General features: G+C 42.9%; 2 protein-coding genes across 6 annotated transcripts; both read right to left on the minus strand.

Annotated features, from left to right (window-relative positions):
* Positions 1 to 14,117: 14,117 nt before the first annotated feature.
* LOC125544359 (ras-related protein RABA1f) lies at positions 14,118 to 15,755 on the minus strand. The gene is made up of 2 exons (XM_048708021.2): positions 15,221 to 15,755; positions 14,118 to 14,722 (listed from the first exon to the last, which is right to left on the minus strand). The coding sequence occupies exons 1-2, from the start codon at positions 15,442 to 15,444 to the stop codon at positions 14,290 to 14,292; spliced, it is 657 nt and encodes a 218-aa protein (XP_048563978.1). The 5' UTR covers positions 15,445 to 15,755; the 3' UTR covers positions 14,118 to 14,289.
* Positions 15,756 to 16,555: 800 nt separating this feature from the next.
* LOC125544358 (RING/U-box superfamily protein) lies at positions 16,556 to 25,334 on the minus strand. Of its 5 annotated transcripts, none has more exons than XM_048708019.2 (6): positions 25,057 to 25,334; positions 20,883 to 21,784; positions 20,228 to 20,580; positions 19,123 to 19,221; positions 18,877 to 19,041; positions 16,556 to 16,905 (listed from the first exon to the last, which is right to left on the minus strand). In XM_048708019.2, exons 2-6 carry the CDS (start codon positions 21,700 to 21,702, stop codon positions 16,762 to 16,764), a joined length of 1,581 nt encoding a protein of 526 aa, XP_048563976.2. In that variant the 5' UTR covers positions 21,703 to 21,784; positions 25,057 to 25,334; the 3' UTR covers positions 16,556 to 16,761. The 5 variants fall into 5 exon arrangements, with proteins under 5 accessions (XP_048563976.2, XP_048563977.2, XP_048563972.2 ...); XM_048708020.2 differs by having other exon boundaries at positions 20,228 to 20,577; positions 25,057 to 25,332; XM_048708015.2 differs by having other exon boundaries at positions 19,123 to 19,224; positions 25,057 to 25,331.
* Positions 25,335 to 25,735: the final 401 nt, after the last annotated feature.

The following is a 25,735-nucleotide window of genomic DNA, read 5'->3' on the forward strand; positions in this document are numbered from 1 at the left end:
AAGCATGTGAACATGGCAAAATCATAAACAGATTCAGACTTAGTGAAAAACTGGAGCATGCAAAACAGTTAACAAGTAGACATATTTACGAGCTCGATACACTCACTACAGAGCATGTCATGACAAACTAAGCATACACCCATGAAGAAGACATGGCATAGAAGCTATACATGGCAAGAACATCATAGCATGCACGGATCAATAGCAACATCCTCGGCAAAATCGCTAAACATGTCAACAATCTGCCAGGATCGTTTTATAGCAAAAGTAGAGCTCGATTGACTCAAGCTAGGGTGCTCCATAAATGCAAACAAAGACATTGATGGATAGAGCACCACAATATTAACAAAACATCCTTACTGATCATCCTCCGAAGAGGCATGTATCACTAGGAAACAACATGAACATATGGCATAATAATAAAAACAGAACAAGGACTTAGTGAAAAACTAAGTCCCTGAAATCAGCATTACCGATTACGCTACTTTGCAAGCTTGTGCTAGTCACCACAAATATCACAAAAATACATGGCAAGCACCTGTTTAAATATGGCATGGCATTCATCAAAACACATGTAGAGCTCAGGATCATAGCATGCACACATTAATCATGGCAAAAATGACAAAAGGCTAATTGCTGAAACAGATCTGACAAATTCCTCACATAGCCCTCTTCTGACAGCATTTCGGGCATCAAGATGAGCTCAAATGAAAATGATGCAATGAGATGAAATGATGTAATCGACGAGACGAACATTTTGATATGCTACACGCACAAATCGGATCTACGATGAGTAAGTTATGGCATGCGGAAAAATGCAAATAAACTAGGGTTTGGGAACGAAAAGTCAACCGCGAAGTCGGATCCAGATCCAGATCGGGATCGCACAGAAAACAATGATCACCGGAACGGAGGCGCGGTGGCCGGAGGTGAACTTGGCGCCAGAGTGGAGGGGCTCGCCGGCCGAAGCTCACCTGCGTCGGCGCGAGCGGCGAGGGGCGGCGAGGTGGCGGTGGTGCGGCGCCGGAGTTGAGAGGAGGGCGCGGAGCTCCGTTGGCGACGGCCGGCGTCGAGGCGGCGGCGCCGGAGCGGCGAAGGCAGCGCGGGGCGTGCGGCCGGGCGGCGGGGCGCGCTGGGGCGGCGGCCCGTGCGGCGGAGGAGGAGGGCCCGCACTGGGCCTCACGGGCCGGCGGCGGAGGGAATGGCGGCGCGCCACTTGGCGCAGCCCGATTGGCGGAGGCGAGGGCGGACGCTGTCCGGCACGGACCGGACACGTCCGGCACGCGGAGAGGGAATTTTTAGGGTTTCGTGGGAGGAAATCCGGGATTTGGGAATGGGGGTCTATTTATAGGCGTAGAGGGAGCTAGGAAGCTCCAAATGAGGTGCGGTTTTCAGCCACGCGATCCTGATCGAACGCTCTAGATGATAGAAAGGGTTTTGGTGGGTTTCGGGCCAGTTTGGAGAGGTGTTGGGCTGCAACACACACGAGGCCTTTTCGGTCCCTCGTTAACCATTGGAGTATCAAACGAAGTCCAAATGGCACGAAACTTGACAGGCGGTCTAGAGGTAGTAAACCAAGGCCGCATGACAAGTCTCGGTCCAATCCGGAAATTTTTAACCCCCACACACGAAAAGAGGTAGAAAGGACCACCGGAGGACATAGGAGCGCCGGAATGCAAAACAGACAACGGGGAAAATGCTTGGATGCATGAGACGAACACGTATGCGAATGCAATGCACATGATGACATGATACGAGATGCATTTCCCCGTTATGTTGTTATTGATTCTGTTATTTAGGAGTAAATTAGTTTCATGATGGTTTTAGTATTGTTTACTATTGTCTTAGTGTTTTGCTAGTTGTTATAGTTGTTCTGGTGTTAACTAGTTAGTTATAATAGTTTTCATACTAGTTCTTTTTGCTAGTAAATGCTTTAGTAAATTATTTTCTGTTGTTTCATTAGAATTAGATTTCTTTGCTGTAGAAAAGTTGTTAGAGTAATTTAGTTTTATTATGGAAGTATTGACTGTTACTGTATGAGTTGGTTTCCCCCTTGTTTTCTTGAAGTTTTCTTTGGAATTCTATTTGGTTTTCTTTGATTTCATTATGGATTTATTTATTGTTTTTTATTGTTATCTTGATTGATAGAATTGATTGCTAGAATTGTTGCTTATGTGAATACAATGTTTGATTATATAGATTTCAACGGAGTGACGAATAGTTCCATCAAGTTATTTTCGAGAGCGTTATTATCTTCATCAACTTACCAGGCAAGTTCACTTTGACCATGTTATTCATACCTATGTTTTTATTGCATTTAGTGTCACCAGTCATATTCCCTCCAGTAGTGTATTGAATTCTTGTAGTTGAGTAGCATGCATGAGGTAGGAACCCATCACCCTGCTACCAAGCCCAGGACGTTGTTTAGTTTTAAATGCTACACTATAGTAGACATGGTTGGTATGAGTGTTTGGGAGTGGTGTGAAGAAGGAGGACTCTACGTCAATGACGACAGCTCCATGATGGCATCGGCAAGGACTACATCTTCAAGGCCTCAAGACTTCAAGACTCGAGAAAAGAATTCAATATATCTCTGGGTGGAGAATGGTTAAGAAGGGTACATTGGTGCGTCCAGTACTCAGTGATTCCAAAGAAGCGCCATGATATCATGCGGAAAGCTCCACCCAGGCTCAAAGAGATGAAAGAATACTTCATGCTCCGAAGCTTACCTATGCAACCGAAGTCACTATGGGCTCAGGCTTGGTTGACCTTAGTGGTGACTCTGGCTGGGACAGTGCTAGCAGATGTAGAACTATTGTAGGATTGGATGAGCATCGAACAGTGGCCAGAGGTCAGAGGAACTCTTCGGAAGACTATGCTTCGGTCATCTTGTTCTCAAACACCCTGAAGTGCGAGAACGTAAAAAGGAGGGATCGAATCTTGCGGGTAAAGTGCACAACACTCTGCAGAGTTAAAACCTAATCGATTAGCTGTGTCCCCGGTTACGGAAAAATTGAGCCTCTGGACATGGATCTATCTTGGAACTCTCAACACCGGATCGAAAACTTAATCGTGGGCAATTTATGATGATATGGGCTATGAGACATCGGTTGGCGGAACCATGTCAAGATAGAAAAAGTCCATAGTACAGACTCTTGATATTCCTTTAATGTAGGGGAAAATAAAACCAGCTTTTATGCAAAAACTCAAACACAGAGCCACAAAGCCATATTGCATATAGTATAGTTTTATCATCTATTTTCTTATAGTGATCTTGTCGGTACATTCAATGTACTAACCTTCACGGCTACAATGTTTCATGTTGTAGATACTTTTCTTCCGACAAGTAATAATACGGTACAGAATTACAGTCTACACTCAACTTGCCGATGGCGTTGATGGGACTCCACGCCCGTTTGATTGCTTTTGCTGAGATTTATGAGGTATATATATATCAGATTACGTTATTTATACATGTGATTACACTTTCATATTTACACTGACGTACTGTATGTGCCAGCATATTGATCCAGGGATGGCACAGATACACAGAGGCTTGACCGTTTGAGGTCGGGTCGCTACAGTTAGGTATAGGCCCCCAAGTTTGATCCTCCCGGTCTGCTTCTTCGCGACCCCCGCTACCACTGAAGGAAATATGCCCTAGAGGCAATAATAAAGTTGTTATTTATATTTCCTTATATCATGATAAATGTTTATTATTCATGCTAGAATTGTATTAACCGGAAAATTAGTACATGTGAGAATACATAGACAAAACAGAGTGTCCCTAGTATGCCTCTACTTGACTAGCTCGTTAAATCAAAGATGGTTAACTTTCCTGATCATAGACATGTGTTGTCATTTGGTGAACGGCATCACATCATTAGGAGAATGATGTGATGGACAAGACCCATCTGTTAGCCGAGCATAAATGATCGTTTAGTTTTATTACTATTGCTTTCTTCATGACTTATACATATTCCTCTGACTATGAGATTATGCAACTCCTGAATACCGGAGGAACACTTTTTGTGCTATCAAACGTCACAACGTAACTGGGTGATTATAAAGATGCTCTACGGGTGTCTTCGATGGTATTTGTTGAGTTGGCATAGATCGAGATTAGGATTTGTCACTCCGAGTATCGGAGAGGTATCTCTGGGCCCTCTCGGTAATGCACATCACTATAAGCCTTGCAAGCAATGTGACTAATGAGTTAGTTGCAAGATACGAAACGAGTAAAGAGACTTGCCGGTAACAAGATTGAACTAGGTATGATGATACCGACGATCGAATCTCGGGCAAGTAACATACCGATGACAAAGGGAATAACGTATGTTGTTATGCGGTTTGACCGATAAAGATCTTCATAGAATATGTAGGAGCCAATATGACCATCCAGGTTCCGCTATTCGTTATTGACCGGAGATGTGTCTCGGTCATGTCTACATAGTTCTCGAACCCGTAGGGTCCGCACGCTTAACGTTCGATGACGATTTATATTATGAGTTATGTGATTTGATGACCAAAGTTTGTTCGGAGTCCCGGATGAGATCACGGACATCACGAGGAGTCTCGAAATGTTTGAGAGGTAATGATCGATGTATTGGAAGGCTATATTTGGACATCGAATGGTTCCGAGTGATTTGGGTATTTTTCAGAGTACCGGAGAGTTGCAGGAGTTCGTCGGGGGAAGTTAATGGGTCTTATTGGGCTTTAGTGGAGAGAGGGAAGAAGGGCCACGAGGTGGCGCGCCCCTCCCCCTGCCCAAACCGAATTGGACAAGGGGTGGGGGCGCCCCCCCCCCTTTCCTTCTCCCTCTCCCTCCTTTCCTTCTTTCCTACTCCGAAAAGGAAAGGGAATCCTATTAGGACTTGGGAGTCCTAGTAGGACTCCCTACACTTGGCGCGCCCCTAGGAGGGTCGGCCTCTCTCCCTCCCTCCTTTATATACGTGGGCAGGGCACCCCAAAGACACACCAAGTCTTCTCTTTGTCATACGTTCGGTGCTAGGATCGGTTGGATCGCGAAGACGTTCGACTACATCAACCGTGTTACTAAACGCTTCCGCTTTCAGTCTACGAGGGTACGTGGACACACTCTCCCCTCTTGTTGCTATGCATCTCCTAGTTAGATCTTGCGTGATCGTAGGAATTTTTTTGAATTACTATGTTCCCCAACAGTGGTATCAGAGCCAGGTCTATGCATAGATGTTATATGCACGAGTAGAACACAAATAGTTGTGGGCGATAATGGTCATACTGCTTACCACCAACGTCTTACTTTGATTCGGCTGTATTGTTGGATGAAGCGGCCCAGACCGACATTACATGATCACGTTCATGAGACTGGTTCTACCGACGTGCTTCGCACACAGGTGGCTGGCGGGTGTCTGTTTCTCCAACTTTAGTTGAATCGAGTTTGACTACGGCCGGTCCTTGCTAAAGGTTAAAACAGCACACTTGATGAAAAATCGTTGTGGTTTTGAGGGTAAGAACGGTTCTTGCTAGAAGCCCATAGCAGCCACGTAAAACTTGCAACAACAAAGTAGAGGACGTCTAACTTGTTTTTGCAGGGCATGTTGTGATGTGATATGGTCAAGACGTGATGAGATATAAATTGTTGTATGAGATGATTATGTTTTGTAACCGTTATCGGCAACTGGCAGGAGCCTTATGGTTGTCGCTTTATTGTATGAAATGCAACCGCCATGTAATTGCTTTACTTTATCACTAGATGGTAGCGGTAGTCGTAGAAGAAATAGTTGGCGAGACGACAACGATGCTACGATGGAGATCAAGGTGTCAAGCCGGTGATGATGGAGATCTTGACGGTGCTTTGGAGATCGAGATCAAAGGCACAAGATAATGATGGCCATATAATGTCACATATTTTGATTGCATGTGATGTTTATCCTTTATGCATCTTATTTTGCTTAGTATGGTGGTAGCATTATAAGATGATCCATCACTAAATTTGAAGGTATAAGTGTTCTCCCTGAGTATGCACCGTTGCTACAGTTCATCGTGCCGAGACACCACGTGATGATCGGGTGTGATAAGCTCTACGTTCACATACAACAAGTGCAAGCCAGTTTTGCACATGCAGAATACTTGGGTTAAACTTGACGAGCCTAGCATATGCAGATATGGCCTCGGAACATTGAGACCGAAAGGTCGGATGTGAATCATATAGTATATATGATCAACATAGTGATGTTCACCATTGAAAACTACTCCATCTCACGTGATGATCAGACATGGTTTAGTTGATATGGATCACATGATCATTTAGATGACTAGAGGGATGTCTATCTAAGTGGGAGTTCTTAAGTAATATGATTAGTTGAACTTTAATTTATCATGAACTTAGTCTTGATAGTATTTGCAAATTATGTTGTAGATCAATAGCTCGTGATGTAGCTCCCTATTTATTTTTTGATATGTTCCTAGAGAAAAATAAGTTGAAAGATGATAGTAGCAATGATGCGGACTTGGTCCGTGATCTAAGGATTATCCTCATTGCTGCACAGAAGAATTATGTCCTTGATGCACCGCTAGGTGACAGACCTATTGCATGAGCAGATGCAAAACGTTTGACAAAGCTCAGTATGATGACTACTTGATAGTTTAGTGCACCATGCTTTACGGCTTAGAACCGGGAATTCAAAAACATTTTGAACGCCACAGAGCATATGAGATGTTCCAAGAGTTGAAATTTCTATTTCATACTCATGCCCGTGTCAAGAGGTATGAGACCTCTGACAAGTACTTTGCCTACAATGGAGGAGAATAGCTCAACCGGTGAGCATGTGCTCAGAATGTCTGAGTACTACAATCGCTTGAATCAAGTGGGAGTTAATCTTCCACATAAGATAGTGATTGACAGAGTTCTCTAGTCACTATCACCAAGTTACTGGAACTTCATGATGAACTATAATATGCAAGGGATGAGGAAAGTGATTCCCAAGCTCTTCATAATGCTAAAATCGGCGAAGGTAGAAATCAAGAAAGAACATCAAGTGTTGATGGTTAATAAAATCACTAGTTTCAAGAAAAGGGCAAAGGAAAAGAAAGGGGACTTCAAGAAGAATGACAAGCAAGTTGTCACTCCCGTGAAGAAGCCCAAAGCTAGACCTAAGCCTAAACCTGAGTGCTTCTACTGCAAAGGGAATGGTCACTGGAAGCGGAACTACCCCAATTAATTGGCGGATAAGAAGGATGGCAAAGTGAACAAAGGTATATGTGATATACATGTTATTGATGTGTATTTTACTAGTGTTCATAGTAACCCCTATGTATTTCATACCGGCTCAGTTGCTGTGATTAGTAACTAAAAACAGGAGTTGCAGAATGAACAGAGACTAGTTATGGGCGAAGTGACGATGTGTGTCAGAAGTGATTCCAAGGTTGATACGATCACCATCGCACTCTCCTTCTACCTTCGGGATTAGTGTTGAACCTAAATAAATGTTATTTGGTGTTTGCATTGAGCATGAATATGATTAGATCGTGTTTATTGCAATAAGCTTATGCATTTAAGTCAGATAATAATTGTTATTCTATTTACATGAATAAAACCTTCAATGGTCATACACCCAAGGTGAATGGTTTATTGGATCTCGATCGTAGTGATACACATATTCATAATATTGATGCCAAAAAATGCAAAGTTGATAATGATAGTGAAACATACTAGTGGCACTGCCGTTTAGGTCATATTGGTGTAAAGCGCATGAAGAAACTCCATGCGGATGGACTTTTGGAATCACTTGATTATGAATCATTTGATGCTTGCGAACCATGCCTCATGGGCAAGATGACTAAGACTCCATTCTCTGGAACAATGGAGCGAGCCACTGACTTATTGGAAATAATACATACCGATGTATGCGGTCCGATGAGTGTTGAGGCTCGCGGCGGGTATCATTATTTTCTGACCTTCAAATATGATTTGAGAAGATAAGGGTATATCTACTTGATGAAGCATAAATCTGAAACATTTGAAAAGTTCAATGAATTTCAGAGTGAAGTGGAAAATCATCGTAACAAGAAAATAAAGTTTCTACGATCTGATCGTGGAGGTGAACATTTGAGTTACGAGTTTGGCCTTCATTTAAAACAATGTGGAATAGTTTCACAACTCACGCCACCTGGAACACCATAGCGTAATGGTGTGTCCGAACATCGTAACCATACTTTATTTGATATGGTGTGATCTATGATGTCTCTTACCAATTTACCACTATCGTTTTGGGGTTATGCATTAGAGACAGCTGCATTCATGTTAAATAGGGCACCATCTAAATCCGTTGAGATGACGTCATATGAACTATGGTTTGGCAAGAAACCAAAGCTGTCGTTAATTATAGTATGGGGTTGCAATGCTTATGTGGAAAAGTTTCAGCCTGGTAAGCTCAAACCCAAATCGGAGAAAATGCGTATTCATAGGATACCCAAAGGAAACTGTTGGGTACACCTTCTATCACAGATCCGAAGGCAAGATATTCATTGCTAAGAATGGGTACTTTCAGAGAAGGAGTTTCTCTCGAAAGAAGTGAGTGGGAGGAAAGTAGAATTTCATGAGGTAATTATACCTTCTCCCGAATTGGGAAGTAGTTCATCACAGAAATCAGTTCCAGTGGTGCCTACACCAACTAGTGAGGAATTTAATGATGTTGATCATGAAACTTCAGATCAAGTTACTACCGAACCTCGTAGGTCAACCAGAGTACGTTCCGCACCAGAGTGGTACGGTAATCCTATTCTGGAAGTCATGTTACTAGACCATGATGAACCTACGAACTATGAGGAAGCGATGATGAGCCCAGATTCCGCGAAATGGCTTGAAGCCATGAAATCTGAGATAGGATCCATGTATGAGAACAAAGTATGGACTTTGATTGACTTGCCCGATGATCGGCGAGCCATTGAGAATAAATGGATCTTCAAGAGGAAGACAGACGTTGATAGTAGTGTTACTATCTACAAAGCTCGAATTGTCGCAAAAAGTTTTTGACAAGTTCAAGGTGTTGACTACGATAAGATTTTCTCACTCATAGCGATGTTGAAGTCTGTCCGAATCATGTTAGCAATTGCCACATTTTATGAAATCTGGCAAATGGATGTCAAAACTACATTCCTTAATGGATTTCTTAAAGAAGAGTTGTATATGATGCAACAAGAAGGTTTTGTCAATCCTAAAGATGCTAACAAAGTATGCAAGCTCCAGCGATCCATTAATGGACTGGTGCAAGCCTCTCGGAGTTGGAATATACGCTTTGATGAGTTGATCAAAGTATATAGTTTTATACAGACTTGCGTTGAAGCCTGTATTTACAAGAAAGTGAGTGGGAGCACTACAGCCTTTCTGATAAGTATATGTGAATGATATATTGTTGATCAGAATGACGTAAAATTTTCTGGAAAGCATAATGGAGTGTTTGAAAGGAGTTTTTCAAAGAAATACCTCGGTGAAGCCGCTTACATATTGATCATAAAGATCTATAGATATAGATCAAGACGCTTGATAAGTTTTTTCAATGAGTACATACCTTGACAATTTTTTGAAGTAGTTCAAAATGGAACAGTCAAAGAAGGAGTTCTTGCCTGTGTTACAAGGTGTGAAGTTGAGTAAAGACTCAATACCCGACCACGGCAGAAAATAGAAAGAGAATGAAAAGTCATTCCCTATGCCTCGGTCATAGGTTCTATAAAGTATGCTATGCTGTGTGCCAGACCTATTGTGTATCTCACCATGAGTTTGGCAAGAGGGTACAATAGTGATCCAGGAGTGGATCACTGGACAGCGGTCAAAATTATCCTTTGTGGAATAAGGACATATTTCTCGATTATGGAGGTGACAAAAAGTTCGTCGTAAAGGGTTACATCGATGCAAGCTTTGACACTAATCCGGATGACTCTAAGTCTCAATCTAGATACATATTGAAAGTGGGAGCTAGAGTAGCTCCGTGCAGAGCATTGTAGACATAGAAAATTTGCAAAATACATACGGCTCTGAATGTGGCAGACCCGTTGACTAAACTTCTCTCACAAGCAAAACATGATCACACCTTAGTACTCTTTGGGTGTTAATCACATAGCGACGTGAACTAGATTATTGACTCTAGTAAACCCTTTGGGTGTTAGTCACATGGAGATGTGAACTAATAAAGATATGAACTATTAGTGTTAAAGCACATGACAATGTGAACTAGATTATTGACTCTAGTGCAAGTGGGAGACTGAAGGAAATATGCCCTAGAGGCAATAATAAAGTTGTTATTTATATTTCCTTATATCATGATAAATGTTTATTATTCATGCTAGAATTGTATTAACCGGAAACTTAGTACGTGTGTGAATACATAGACAAAACAAAGTGTCCCTAGTATGCCTCTACTTGACTAGCTTGTTGAATCAAGGATGGTTAAGTTTCCTGAATATAGACATGTGTTGTCATTTGATGAACGGGATCACATCATCAGGAGAATGATGTGATGGACAAGACCCATCCGTTAGCCTAGCATAAATGATCGTTTAGTTTTATTGATATTGCTTTCTTCATGACTTATACATATTCCTCTGACTATGAAATTATGCAACTCCCGAATACCGGAGGAACACTTTGTGTGCTATCAAACGTCACAACGTAATTGGGTGATTATAAAGATGCTCTACAGGTGTCTCCGATGGTGTTTGTTGAGTTGGCGTAGATCGAGATTAGGATTTGTCACTCCGAATATCAGAGAGGTGTCTCTGGGCCCTCTGGGTAATGCACATCACCATAAGCCTTGCAAGCAATGTGACTAATGAGTTAGTTGCGGGATGATGCATTATAAAACGAGTAAACAGACTTGCCGGTAACGAGATTGAACTAGGTATGATGATACCGACGATCGAATCTCGGGCAAGCAACATACCGATGACAAAGGGAATAACGTATGTTGTTATGCGGTTTGACCGATAAAGATCTTCGTAGAACATGTAGGAGCCAATATGAGCATCTAGGTCCCGCTATTGGTTATTGACCGGAGATGTGCCTCGGTCATGTCTACATAGTTCTCGAACCCGTAGGGTCCGCACGCTTAACGTTCGATGACGATTTATATTATGAGTTATGTGATTTGATGACCGAAGTTTGTTCGGAGTCCCGGATGAGATCATGGACATGACGAGGAGTCTTGAAATGGTTGAGAGCTAAAGATCGATATACTAGAAGGCTATATTCGGACATCGGAATGGTTCCGAGTGGTTCGGGTATTTTTCAGAGTACCGAAGAGTTACGGGAATTCGCCGGGGGAAGTTAATGGGTCTTATTGGGCTTTAGTGGAGAGAGGGAAGAAGGGCCACGAGGTGGTGCACGCCTTCCCCCTGCCCAAACCGAATTGGACAAGGGGTGGGGGCGTCCCCCCCCCTTTCCTTCTCCCTCTCCCTCCTTTCCTTCTTTCCTACTCCGAAAAAGGAAAGGGAATCCTACTAGAACTTGAGAGTCCTGGTAGGACTCCCTACACTTGGCGCGCCCCTAGGAGGGTCGGCCTCTCTCCCTCCCTCCTTTATATACGTGGGCAAGGGGCACCCCAAATACACACCAAGTCTTCTCTTTGCCGTATGTTCGGTGCTAGGATCGGTTGGATCGCGAAGACGTTCGACTACATCAACTGCGTTACTAAACGCTTCCGCTTTCAGTCTACGAGGGTACGTGGACACACTCTCCCCTCTCGTTGCTATGCATCTCCTAGTTAGATATTGCGTGATCGTCAGAAATTTTTTGAATTACTACATTCCCCAATAACCACTTCCTCCATCCTCCCCAATATGTTCAGCCGACCTCTCCTCACGTCCGATCTCAGCCCCATGCTTCCTCTCTCTCGTCCCCAGAACCATCCTTCCCCCCATCGCCACCCCCCCCCCCCCAATCGCCACAGGAGGCGACTTCGCGATGCACTATACATAGTACGTTTTCTGGACCTCGATGACTCAAGCCCCAACAGGAAGGCCTCGTCGGACCGTGAGGAATTTGGGTACTCCAATGCAGTCGCCCGGAGGAAGAGAACCCCTAGGGGAACGCCTCGAGGTTCTACCCGTAGGCACGGTCTCAAATGAGAGTGTGCGTCTGGTAAAGTGGATCACCCGTCAGGTTACATTGGTCCACTGCCCCCATCTGATCGCGATTGCTTGGTTAACCTTAAAGCCCATTTGATCGCAACTACTTGGTTAACCTTAAAGCCCATCTGATCTCCCCTCAAAAAATAAAAAACTGATCACAACTCTTTTAAAAAAACACCGAAGTCTTATTCATTAGAGATAAATAGTACATCGTTTGCGAGGAGCATTACAATTTCATTTAATGGTTCCTCAAACCAAACAGAAGTCAAAGAAAATCTAGCTAATCTAGCAAGCTCATGAGCTACTTTATTTGCTTCTCTATTACAATGTTCAAATCTAGTAGTAATGAAATCACATGCATAATGAAAACAATCGTCGAAGATTGTTGCTGTCGTGCTCGCTGACTGTCCTCCATCCTGCATAGTATCAATCACCTTCATGTTGTCCGAGTTAATAATAAGGCGATTACATCCCGCCCTTTGCGCTAGTGTTAGACCAAACTTGAGGGCTAAAGCTTCCGCCATCAACACATCCGCGCAATAGTCAATCTTTCCAGTCCCTCTAGCAATAAATCTGCCTTTGTCATCTCTCAGGACCGCCCCCATTGTTCCCCTAAGCAGGTCATGGTCAAAAGAAGCATCAGTGTTAAGTTTCACAAAAGCTCTCGGGGGACAAGACCATCCTCCTTCTTCATAGAAGCCTTGGGGGACAATGCATTTATGAAGTTTGTGGTAAGGGCTAGAACCCCCATTGAAATCTGAAGTGCATTTTGAGTTTTCTCCTTATGCACCAACTTCCGTCTTTCCCACCATAAATACCATGCTGAGACAACAATCATCTCACGCACATTGTGGTAATCCATTATCCTCAAACCTTGGCCCGGAAGTAGTAAGTACTCTAACACTGCCTCTCCAGAATGGTCAATCTCGCAAGCTTTATCAATAATATCATCCATCCCCAGCCTTTCCCAAACCCCATTTGCTTTACTACAACGGAAAAGCATATGCTTCGTATCTTCTAAGCCCTCAAAGCAAGTGGGACAAATGGGCGAGACTTCCATATGTCTATTAGCGAGCGTAACCCGGTGGGGGAGTGTTCCATATAGTGTACGCCATATAAAAAAATTAACTTTTGTCGGACAAGATAACTTCCATATCTTGTTTCAAATAGGGTTAACTGTGGTTCGTCCCATCCCATTAGAGTATTTTAATTTGCTGCCATACTGATAGTCCCACTCCACGGAATAAGCTGGTCGAACCGAGAACATACCATTTTTCGTATAACTCCAAGCAATAAAATCTGGCATATCATGTTGCGAGAGTGGAACTGAAAGAATCCGTTGTGCATCAATGGGCCACATAGTTTATCTGATTAGGTGTTCATCCCAATTGTTGGAGGCAGGATCAGTGAGATCATCTCCTCAGTTAACAGATGCCCCCCTTAGGCGTTATAATTTTTCTAGTGACACAATTTGGAATACATGCATCTTCTCAAATGTTAATTTTTTGTCCATTCCCCACTCACCAAATATGACCTCTTTGGTTAACCTTAAAGCCCAGTTTCACATGATCGGAGTTGTATCCCACACCATGTGGACTTTGATAAATAAACTTGGCTTTTATATCCCTTAAAGAAGCTAAAAAAAAGATGCTAGGCATTCTGCAATATCCTTCTCCGATCCCACCCGCCGTCCTGAGCTGGTAGGGCTTGCGTCAACGCATAATAGTGTTCTTAAATTATGCATATCCTTCCGCGGCCGTGTTCCGACGCGGACATCGCCGGCATATGCACTTTCTGCACGACGGCCGTTTCGTCTTCATCGGAGTCGCTTCTATTTTTTACCTGATGATGAAGCGCCTTGACCGAAAATTGTCACACCCTAACGCGTTTTTTTGGACCTGAACTGCACCAAACAGACCAATGAAATGGAGTGAACACGGACGCGGACCGTGCTTGCAACTTGCAACAACACACGCACGACGTCTTCTCCCGGTAGTACTACACGCTGTATGTATAGTACGTATCAATCAAGCATATGATATCAAGGTATCAACCACCCCCAGAGCGTTTTGACCAATAATCAATAATCATCACGGTCGCGACATGCCTGTTACACCCTAGCACGCACACACACGGCATCACCTACCACCGTCTCCGGCAGAGAGAAAGAGGGAGAGAGTTTGACTAGGCCGAGCAGCAGCCGCCCGTGTTCACCGGGGTGACGTCGTCCTTGCCGCCGACGTCGATGGTCTTGCCCCTGGGCGGCGCGGCGGGGTCGTCGCCGATGTCGAGGGCCTTCTTGCTGACGACGCGGTAGATCTCGCCGAGCACCTCCGTGAAGGCGTCCTCCACGTTGGTGGCCTCCAGCGCGGACGTCTCCATGGAGAAGGTGCGGTGGCGCTCCGCGAAGGCCCTGGCCTCCTCGGGCGAGACGGCCCTGAGGTGGCGCAGGTCCGCCTTGTTCCCGACCAGCATCACCACGATGTTGGCGTCCGTGTGGTCGCGGAGCTCCGTCAGCCACCGCTCCGCGTTCTCGAACGTGATGTGGCGCGTCACGTCGTACACCACGAGCGCGCCCACGGCGCCCCGGTAGTAGGCGCTGGTGATGGCCCGGTACCTACACACATAGAGAGAGCCGCGGGTGCGAGTGCAACGCACGCGCGTACGTAAAGTGATTAGCCAACTTGGTACTGGTGTCAATGTGGAAATGCGGTTACACGCAACCAGAAAGATGCACATTGTATTGCTAATAAAGATACTCCTATTTGCGAAGGACATCTGCAGTTCAGAGTGAGTCATGATATAGACCACGAAAAATATGAAGGTGAACCACAATGAGAAACATACTTGCCCCATTAGCATGCATATAACGGAGCAACCAGCCCCTGTTTACAGATTGCTATTGAAATCACAAGCATGGCAACGGGAAAGGAGTCATCGCAAGTCCTTGGGTTAGTCATCAATTACTACGATCGATCGATCGATCGATCAAGCTGAACTAAACTGAATCGACGGCAAGCGGTGGGAGAAAGAAAGAGGTGGACAGGCAAAGCAGCAATATCTCATACAGGTGGCGGGCAAAAGAGAAGGAGCAGGAGGTGGAGAGTATTGGTACCTTTCTTGGCCGGCGGTGTCCCAGATCTGCGCCTTGACGAGCTTGCCGTCGACGCGGACGGTCTTGGTGGCGAACTCGACGCCGATGGTGGACCTGGTGTCGAGGCTGAACTCGTCCCTGGCGAAGCGCGACAGCAGGTTGGACTTGCCCACGCCGCTGTCCCCGATCAGCACCACCTTGAACAGGTAGTCGTACTCCTCCTCCGCGCGATACGCCACCGCCATCCCCCTCCCCTCCTGCTTCCTGCTGCTTCTGCGTCGCCGCCGCTGCTCGATCAACCGATGGTTTCCTAAGATTTGATCTGATTTGATCTCCTTCCCCTTCCCGCGCGCCTCTCCTCTCCTCTCCTATCCTCTCCTCTTGAGCTAAATAGAGGCACGATACAAAGGCAACGCGGTGCGGCGCGCCTCGCTTCTTTTCAGCTGGGTTGGTTCGCTTTGGGGAGAAGTGTCTCAGGTAAGGGAAGAAGGGGTCGCCGCGGATGGCGTTGGTTTCGTGGGGGGTGGTGGGGAGGTAGAGAAAGCCAAGCGAGAGATGATGACGACCATCGAGCCGCTCGTTGTCCCGGTCCTGGCTTCGTCTCCGTGACCGACCGGGCATGCATCTCTGTACATACATGTGTCAACGACTCTCATCTCGCAAAACGATATGTACAAAATTGAATTTGCGAATATAAGCATGTGCCAGGCTTGACTTGGCTTCATGTAGTAGTAGTAGCAGCATTCTCTTTGCTTCTCCTTTCATTTTCGTGTGCTCATTTGGCAGTTGGCGCGACTGGCCTTCCTTCATCACGTTTTGTTACCTGGGGATGGGTGCAGAGATCCTTCAGGGAAGATTCTCTCAAGGCAAGTACGGCGCACAAGCTATAATATTAGGGGAAGAGTTCTGGGGCAAAACCATCTTTTACTTGTACGGTACAGCCACTAAGAAAACAAAAACACCATATGTCCCCTTATTAAAAGATATGAAAACAATGGCAGAAAATACAAATATAATGCAATAAAATTAAGGCAAAGCCCATCATAAACACGAGCGAGTTCAGATTCGAGGTTTTGTTTCTCATGTTTCAACCAAAACTGCACGACGGAGTTGAATCATCCATTATACAATACAGAACATTGTCGTCCAAAGCCATATGCTGAAAAACTCGTGCTCGGCTGGGCACTCTCAGACCAATCTCTCCAATAACAGAAACAATTATCAGTTCTCTTAAGATTAAATAATGTAAAAAACACATGTTTCTGTTTGTTTTAGGGTAACCAACATATATACAGGGTAGTTTCTAGAGATGCCACTCTAAGAGTTACCTTCGGATCCACCATATGATACACTGTATGTCCAACTGAGTAATTTATAAACATTCTACATTTGAATAGAACGATCAATGTTATGTCTGTACAGTTTTTGGAAGCCGAGTTACTCCCAATCACAAGGTGAACAACAAATACAGGTAGCAGAATAGTCTACCACTTCTTATGTACAAAATTGATCTGAATGTTTGTCGGAAGCAAATAACTGATAAAGATTAATCCTGTTTGTTATCAACTTCTTCTACCCGCAGACAAAGCTGTTGTCTTGCAGATGGGGCATAGGTTCTTTACCGTCAGCCACTGTTTTAAGCACACCGCATGGTATCTGTGGCCACAATCCAGGATTCCAATGCAGTCCTCAGCCTCGTACTCCTCCTGCAAGATACATCAAGTGACAGTTCTTTAGAACTAGGAACTGGGAATAGATTGGACGCCAGCATGAAACTACATTCTCCTCCTCCTGTCATGAACCAGGGCCCACGAGGATAAATATCGCCAGTTGGCAATGCTCATCTAGGAAAGGTATTTTTTTTGTTTATGAACTCCCCAGGCGGATGGCTAACCTCAGGAATGGTTATTTTTGATACGATGCAAACGGTGACACCAGATATATATACAATATGCCTCAGAATAGCCACCTCCATGGCGTCCTTCATTGCTTGGAGGAGAACCACCAAGCGTATAGCATTCCCTCACGCGAGGATTATGCTTCACCAACCAGCTAGTGCTTATTATCGGGCAAGGACACCAGAATTTTTACTAGAAGTAGAAGAGTTACACAAAGTTCGCGAAATGATCACAAGGGTTTATGCACTAAGAACAGGCAAGCCTTTTGGATTGGGAGGACAAACTAGATGGACGACAGAGTTTAGTACTTCCAGGTTGATCAATTCATCTCAATGTGTCCTCTTTATATTGAGGGCTAATAATCTAAACTATTGGCTGCAAGCCCAAAGCTAAGGGATATCTTATCACTAATGTTCAGGTAAACCATGGAGCAGCGGCTCCACCTTTGAATGCCATCAGATCTATCATAGCGATTCGTGTGCATGCATGACTATTTAAATGACCAGTTATAATCACTCACTGATCACAAAACTAAATAAATAAATCACTGTAAAAATCTTGATAAGTATGTACTCCCTCCATTCCAATAAATAAGGTGCACACACATTTTAAAATTGAACTTTGACCATAAATTAGACCAACCAAATATGGGTTATACGTCACAAAAATTAAACAGTTGAATTTGTATTCAAAATAAGTTTTCAATGATATAATTTTGAAGTCATAAAAATATAGTGTATATTGGTATAATTTATGGTCAAAGTTGGATTTTGGAATGCATGCCCACCTTATTTAGAATGGAGGTGGTAGTGAACTAGCACATCACAGGGGGGGCATGCATGCTGCCATGTCACCACCCTGCAAAGTATAAATGTTCACACATAGGTGGAGCACTAAAAGAAGCCTCTCCTATCTTACCTCTAGTTGATTAATTACTAATTTAAATTTAAAATTTTTAATGATACAATTCTACTTAAAGAGATACTAAAGGGTTCATATCACTTGATTGGAACCATGGGCCTAGCACATGGGTGACCGATCCTCATGACATCGCCTTTCCAAATCCAATCAATATTTATGGCGAAGAAAAGCATGGGTGGCCATTTACCAACTACCACTCCTTAGTAACTTCGTTCTACATGATTATCACCATACATCGGTCCATCTGCTAATAGTAGTTTCCAGCTCAATTTACCAAGGAGTAATCCTAGAGAAATAAGTTATTTTATGTACATAAGCCAAAGGAAGTGGGAACACTATACTGTCTAATAAGAAACAGAGTAACTTTGTTCTAGATGATCATCACCATGCATCGGCGCATTTGCTAATGCTAATTTCCAACTAAATTTACTAAGTAGTAATCCTAGAGAAAATAGGTTCTCTTATGGACAGAAAGCTGAAGGGATGTGGGTACACTGTACTGTCAAAATAAGCAACAAACATTTCTCAACATCAACACGACACTACTGCGCAGAGGTGGGTAATATGCTGTAGACGAGGTGGTCCTACAATACTGCACTAGCCATTGCTCGCTGTAGTATAAGTAGATGCATTATTAGTCATCGCATAAGCTATAGTCATTACTTTAGATCCATATAAGTATTAAGTTTAGACCGTGCAGAACGCTAAGTTCAAGCGATCAAGTTCATTAAACATTCAATAGATGTGATGGTGGTTCAACACGAATTTGGTGGCTGGTTGACAATTCATTAGTTTGGAACAGCTGAAATTTTACATGGCTAAGACAAGGTAACAAACAATATAGTGAAAGGGAAGCACCTGGCATATTATGCAAGCCTCATTCTCTGTGGAAGGTTCAGATGACTGATTAGACACGCAGGTTGCTCCTGGCACATATAAGCTAGTCTGCAATTTATCTACAATGTGGCTTTTTGCCAGACCTGTATTGACGTCTCCAATGTGCTCTTCTAATGCTAAAAGCTCCTGTGATAGAAATAAAAGAATAAATCAGAAAAGATATACCGTGTGAGGTGAAGTCACAAAGGCTGAATGAGCTTTACGTACCTCATAGGTCATGCTGTCTATATCTAGACGCATATCTCTATGCTCATCTACTACATTTGACCCCTCATACAACCTCGAAAAATCCATGATTGCACCATGCTGCTGCAGGGCCAACAAATAGTTATATAACTACATGTATACCATTGACATCCTCAACGGAAACAAAAAAACAGGGACCTCAAGAGGTCTACACTATAACCAGTTTGCACGCCTGGACTTAGAAGTTAATACTATCTGTGACAATTGTAAGTTTGTCACAAGTGAAACGAGTCTGTCTGCACGGATGGATTTGAAATTAAGACCACTTCTGCTTAAAAAATCAGCCAAGAACCTAATCAATCGCATCAATTAAGGTTATCTCTGATCATGCAAGTAGTACTCAAGACATGGGTTCAGCTTCTGGTACACAGGGTCCATGAAAGAGATTGCTTACATAAGAAGGTACATGTAACTTTGCAAGGTGTGTATCACGCACATCACCAAGGAAAACATGGTAACATAAAACAAATAAATAGCGGCAGGAAGGACATGAGGTCAAATGCATGAGTATAATAGTCGTCTTCCTGTTGACCAGAAATAAAAATAACAAGAGGCAATTTCAAATGTGAGAAACATTGTATCCAAGCAAAAGCTTCAGTAGGCCCGAGGCATTCATACAACAGAACAAGAATCAACTAATACAATTTCTTGAATCTAATAACCAACACATAGCTTAACACATTTCAATAAGAACTCCCCAAGAATATTAAGAGACTTAACAACAATGCAATGGATAACATTTCCAGAACAAGATAATTGCAAGGCTGGTCACTTCAGTTCTACATTGAAGGACATCGGCCATTTAGAAATCGGTAAAAAGAATTCCAGTTTGTAAGATTCAAAATTCCATAACTTAGCACATAAAACACATTAAGGTATGAATGCACTAAAGCACAAGTCCAAGACATGCAAGACTCCTATAAAGTTCCCAACATTCCACAAAAAGGAAAAGAACACACCAGATGTATCATATTAGGCAAACGGTGATCCTAATAGTTATTGAGTTATTTGGTATTTGAATACCAGAAATTGTAAAATAAATAAATGAAGTGAGGTGCAGACTAACCAGAGGTGGCAAAATTCTTAAGTTCCTATGATTAACTGGGTTCACCAGGAACGGATGCTGTGGAGGCCCAAAAGACCGCTCAGAATTAGAGAAGAGACCTGGAGTTCTTGGACCCAAGTGGAACCGGTTACCAGAATGATTTACCCCACTATGCAAGATGCCATTATTGTGGCCTTGTTGGTAAGGGACTTGCACTCGTGTATGATCCAGTGGATTATGAGGTTGCATGCTATGCACAGCATGTTGATGAAAATAAGGTAAATGCCCTTGAGAAATGGTTGAAGGGCCATTCTGATATTCATGAAAGCCTCCATTCACTATTTCTGTGGCCCCTGAATGTGCAAATCTGCCTGCTGGAAGCAAGAGGTACCAATTATTTCCCCTGAACAAGCAAATCTGACAGCTGAAAGATAAATGCTATCAATTGTACTTCACTTCTGTCACAATTTCATTTTGTAGGTGGGGCCATTTTTCTACTAAGCTTCTGACACTTAACATGTAAAGCTAAACTATTAGTTTAGCCATCAATGCACATTGCCAACAACTAAAAGAAGCATTGAACAATGATTCTTATCCTTAGAAAGTACAACTCTTTCCAAATCTGTTTTCATTATCAGTAGGAAACTCAGATCTGTTCTATTAGTTGCTTACGTACCTGGAACACTAGACATTGCATTGATGTATGACCACTGTGGTACTCCTTCCACAATTCCAGTTGCAGCCTGGGAAACCCAAGTAGTGCTGGCAGGTTGAAAGCACTGACTAGCATGACTTGATTGAAATGTATAGTTACCATGCTGTGCTGATTCTGGGTGAGCAGCCATCAAATTAAACCCATTTGATCCAGTAATGGAAGATCCTTCCACAGATGGCCAAGTGCTGTGGCTATGATATTCTGATGGGTTGAATGGTGTGACATTAGGAAAAACATTTGACTCAAAAGAAGGATCCCATGGCCTATGTGTAGGATTTTGAGATGTATGAGAGGATGAGCTTGAGCTTGCAGATCCATTAACAAAATGACAAGTTCCTGCCACTGCGGCATTTTTCCTTTTAATGAATCCTCTAGCAGTTTCACTGACATTTTCATTTCTAGTACTTCCATCCATACTTCCTGAGACAACTTGGTTTAAAGGCAATCCAAAGCTCTGAGCATGAGAGACATATCTGTTCATAGATGTTGACATGCAAGGGTTGTACATATTTGATGGGAAGACAAAACCTGAATCAACGCCTAAATTTGGCGGAGAACTATGAACAGGCTGATGTGGATGATTCATGCTCATATTGTAGTAACCCTGTGTATCAGAAAGACCAGCATTCATAGCATTGCCTACAACTCTGACAGTATATTGACCGCCTTGGTCGGACAAATCATTCCCATTGTGAATTAAACTTTCAGAATGAACATGAGGATGCCCTCGCTCAGACTCGAGATCAATGACTTGGGGATAGCATACCATTCGATATGCCATAACGCCAATTATTATCTGCCTTAGCTTCGATAAAGAACCACTGCAAGCTAAGTCAACAACTATGCTTTATCGTCACCTCTACCTGAAATCAAATTAGAAACCAACTGTTAGAATGAAGTGAATAGATCTACAGTGCACACTTAAAATTCGACATATATCAAATATGCGAAGCTTGGCAGTTTACATAGTAAGACATCCATATTTGTATGCTTGTGTGGTAACATAAAGGCAATGTTACAGACAAACCAAGAGGATTGGTGCGAACGATTAGTAATGTTGCAAAAAACTTGAAGATAAACTAGCTAAGGTCATAGATCCGGACATTGCATCCCTAGAGTAGGCTTATATGTCAACAGCACAAGATTAAGTCAACGCATGGTGTGATTCACCACCACCACAACAACAATAACAACAAAGCCTTTCAGTCCCAAACCAGTTGGGATAGGCTAGAGTTGAAACCCATAAGATATCAAAACCAAGTCATGGTTATGGCACGTGGATAGCTAACTTCCACGCATCCCTGTCCATGGCTAAATCTTTGGTGATAGTCAACACATGGTGTGATTCACCAGAGTTCGCATATTAAGTTATCCAACTTCTCTGGTGTAAGAAATATGTGTTTTAAGTGGGATTTGAATGTGAAGACATACAAACTTCGAAGTCAAATCATTAGTTATTGCTTGCAGCAACCCATTCCAATGAGCTGTATAGATTATATCCTACTGAAGTAACCAAGCGTGGCATAATGCATATGAATACATATCGCAATTATTCACAGTTGTTTAATTTGTCAGCTGATTTTTCAATCTGCCCTTTCATAAAGTATTTTTTCCTAATTCTGGCTGAAAACAATACATCATTAGAGTGGTAAAATCTGTTTAAATGTATATGCGGGTTGCCTAGCCCTTTCCATAAGTTCGGACTTTTTGGTTGCGTTGGCTAGTGCATGAAGCTTAACAAAATCATTTTCAACTGAAGAGCAATATTAAATGCAAATAAACCGATCAAAGTCACTGCCTTTGCTCCTTCGAAGTTACAATGAAAACAAAGTAATGATTTTAAAATGATAGGGAGGATCTGTAGTAACAAAGAACATAAGGAAATACATTGGTGGGGGTAATAACCTTCTAATATCTACCAGTTCTGCTTGTGGTTCTCTACATTAGTCAGTATATGCGTATAACACTGTCAGCAGGTTGTCAACAAAATATGATTAGTAGGGACAGGCATCAATTTTATACTTCAGAACTTCTATTTTCATGACAATATGCAAATCGTATGCTTAATCTTGTGCCTACAGGCAGTGGTGGAGCTCGGCAAAAATAAAGGCCTTAGTACTAAGGAAATTGAATTTCATCTATTTCCAACTTCGAGCAATTGCAAGGCCAGTGGCGGAGCTTGGGCACTAATGAAATTGCATTGCATAAGTGTCTATTTCCCACTTCGAGCAATTGCAAGGCCAAAACTCAATGCAGAGGCTTATAAAATTCAAGGTCGTACATGATCCATGTTTGCCCTCACTAGACACTGCCCCTGGTTACAGGTCTAGAAAGGATAGTTTCTTTTGCAATTAGGAGTCCCATTTGACATGTTCACTCATTCTCCTGCTGGTTGAAGCAGTTTGTCATTGCCGAAGAGATTTACCAAAACAAAATCCTCAAAAAAAAAACTTATGTTCATAATTTTTTTAAAGAAGATAATTTGTGTCAGTTAATGGTTTACTTTGAAAGAAAGGTTGATGAATAGCGTATAAGGTGAAACAAGGCAGAACATACAATCAGAAGATGGTCATCACTTTAAACAAGGGCAGAACTTGTTTCAATCATGTAGTTACTAAATACAAATAATCAAGCTGAAGACTTCTTTGATTTTACACTTCCTTCAATTGTAAGTTTTTCACTAATGAAAAATACACAGAACGTAGTATGTAGTACGGAGACTTTTAACAAAATGGAAAATTATGATGAAGGGAGGTGTGTAATCTTACATTCAATTACCATACAACATAAGTTCTCCCATCTCAGCATAAGGGCAATGATACTTCTAATACACAAAATGGGAAGATGAAGTTTGAACATTCGTAAAAAAGAAAGTGAAAAGTGTGCACGTGTCTCTTACATCCAATGATAATAGAGGCATAAGCTTTCACATCTCAGTCAAGGAATTCCTAAAGTTCTGGGTGGAACGGGAATTGCTATTGTAGTTCTTGAGGGATAATCACCAGATCAAAATGTTTCTGAATTCTATCTCAAACTCCTTTTTTCAAATAAAAAACATTGCATTTAAAAAAACAGAATCGGAGAATAGAAGTGGGAGAAATATGACAGAAATAAAACCGAGTTAAGACTAACCAACGGCTTGGCTTGGACAACCAAAAAAAGGCAAAAACTGAATGTTTCATGACAATGGTAAATACTGTAATCTGCATTAAGAAAACATCTACGAGCAACTAACACCGTATCCATAATCCATATAACAACCACCAGAATCATAATTACCACCAATTAACAAGAAAATTCATTTTCAACAAATATTCTCCAACTGTCGAAAACCTGTTGCCATATACCTAAGGCTATATCATCAGCACTACCAGAGCAGACCACAAATCCAAAAAAAAGGCAACAATATAATCCTACTATACCATGCGTATACAAAATCAATCCCCCAATCTACTTCCACACTGACCAAAAGTAATCAGAAATCCAAACACCCAACCAAACAACTACCAACCTCGCAAAAAGTTTGCAGGTGCAACATCCCAAACTCCATTAATGACTCAACCACACAAAAGAACACTGGTAAATATTCCTGTTTATCAACATAATCATGACTCCATCATTTCTCAGCAAAATTCTCTGCATTCACCACATGCACATGCAGCTCCAATAAAAAATATCAAGAAATTGCACACTAAGAAGTGCATCATAGTTTCACCTAAAAATAACAGATGCACCCTTTAGCATCCCGACGCCCACCAACCACCCCCTTCCCCCAAACCAAACACGAGCAGATAAAGCAGAAATATTAGGCAAATCAAAAAATTTCTAAAGTGTAGCCACTAACCATAGACGAGAAAATCATCCACAATAGCGAGCAAAAATTGACCGAATAACTATGCACTCTTAAACTCTCACGGGCGCACCATCACGATACTACTACTAACAAAAATTGCGAGCTGTGCCGTACGGAACACTCAAATTGCACACGCTCTCGAATCCAATTCCTTCTCCCAGCTCCCAGCTCCCACTCACGCCACCGCAGCCATCCAGATGCTTTAGCGCCCACCTAACGCAATCCTGCCCGAATAATCGGGTGAAAACCCGGCGGGTAATGCGGGAATTCACAGATCGTCACCTCATGGAGCACGCGATCCGATCGGCGAAGCGGGGGAGGTGGGCCGGCCGGCGGAATCTGGTGTCGGTCGCCTCGCCTCAGGAATCGCGCGCACGGAGGAGAGGAGCGATCGCCCACCGCGGTGGGACGAGCGGGGGCGATCGTCGGGAGGGGGCGGAAGGGGATCGGGCGGAGGAACTCGCACGGGGAGGGAGGGAAGGGTATTTATAAGCACGAGAAGCTTTTTTTAGAGAGAGAGGAGGAGGTCAGAAGGATGAGAGAGATGGGGAAGAGGAAGAGGAGGAGAAGGAGGAGGAGGCTCTCGTTCTATCAAAAAAGAAATTAGCACAAGGGATATATGATTTGTGCTTTTTTGTCCTTTCTCGCTTCTTGTTTAGGTTTTTTTTGTTTGTATGAGAGAGAAATGAAATGAAGTGCGACTCTCGTTTATCTTCGCAACCTTATGTGAAATGTCTATGCAAAAATTCAACAGATAGAAGGTGTTGGTTGGCTGTTCTGAAAAATAATTCTCTATGAACGAGAGATTGCAGACAATTTATCACTGGCTTCAGTGTTTTTTTTTGAGCAACTCTGGCGACAAGAGGCGTGTTTGAGTCCAAGCAATGGTGCAAGGGGATGTAAAGCAACGGGTGGTGGATGGAGCGGATATGAAGAGATTGTCAATGAGGAGATGGTCGAC

This window comes from Triticum urartu, chromosome 3A, assembly GCF_056163025.1.
Source record: "Triticum urartu cultivar PI428250 chromosome 3A, HENAU_Tu73, whole genome shotgun sequence".
In the NCBI taxonomy this organism is placed as follows: Eukaryota; Viridiplantae; Streptophyta; class Magnoliopsida; order Poales; family Poaceae; genus Triticum; species Triticum urartu.

Excerpts from the sequence above, each read along its gene's own strand:
- LOC125544359 (XM_048708021.2), bottom strand. The coding sequence starts at position 15,444 with ATGGCGGTGGCGTATCGCGCGGAGGAGGAGTACGACTACCTGTTCAAG. Across the intron at positions 14,723-15,220 it reads GACACCGCCGGCCAAGAAAG|GTACCGGGCCATCACCAGCG; the intron begins GTACCAATACTC and ends CTATGTGTGTAG.
- LOC125544358 (XM_048708015.2), bottom strand. The coding sequence starts at position 21,702 with ATGGCATATCGAATGGTATGCTATCCCCAAGTCATTGATCTCGAGTCT. Across the intron at positions 20,581-20,882 it reads TGCAATGTCTAGTGTTCCAG|CAGGCAGATTTGCACATTCA; the intron begins GTACGTAAGCAA and ends TCTTGCTTCCAG. Across the intron at positions 16,906-18,876 it reads AGGCTTGCATAATATGCCAG|GAGGAGTACGAGGCTGAGGA; the intron begins GTGCTTCCCTTT and ends TGTATCTTGCAG.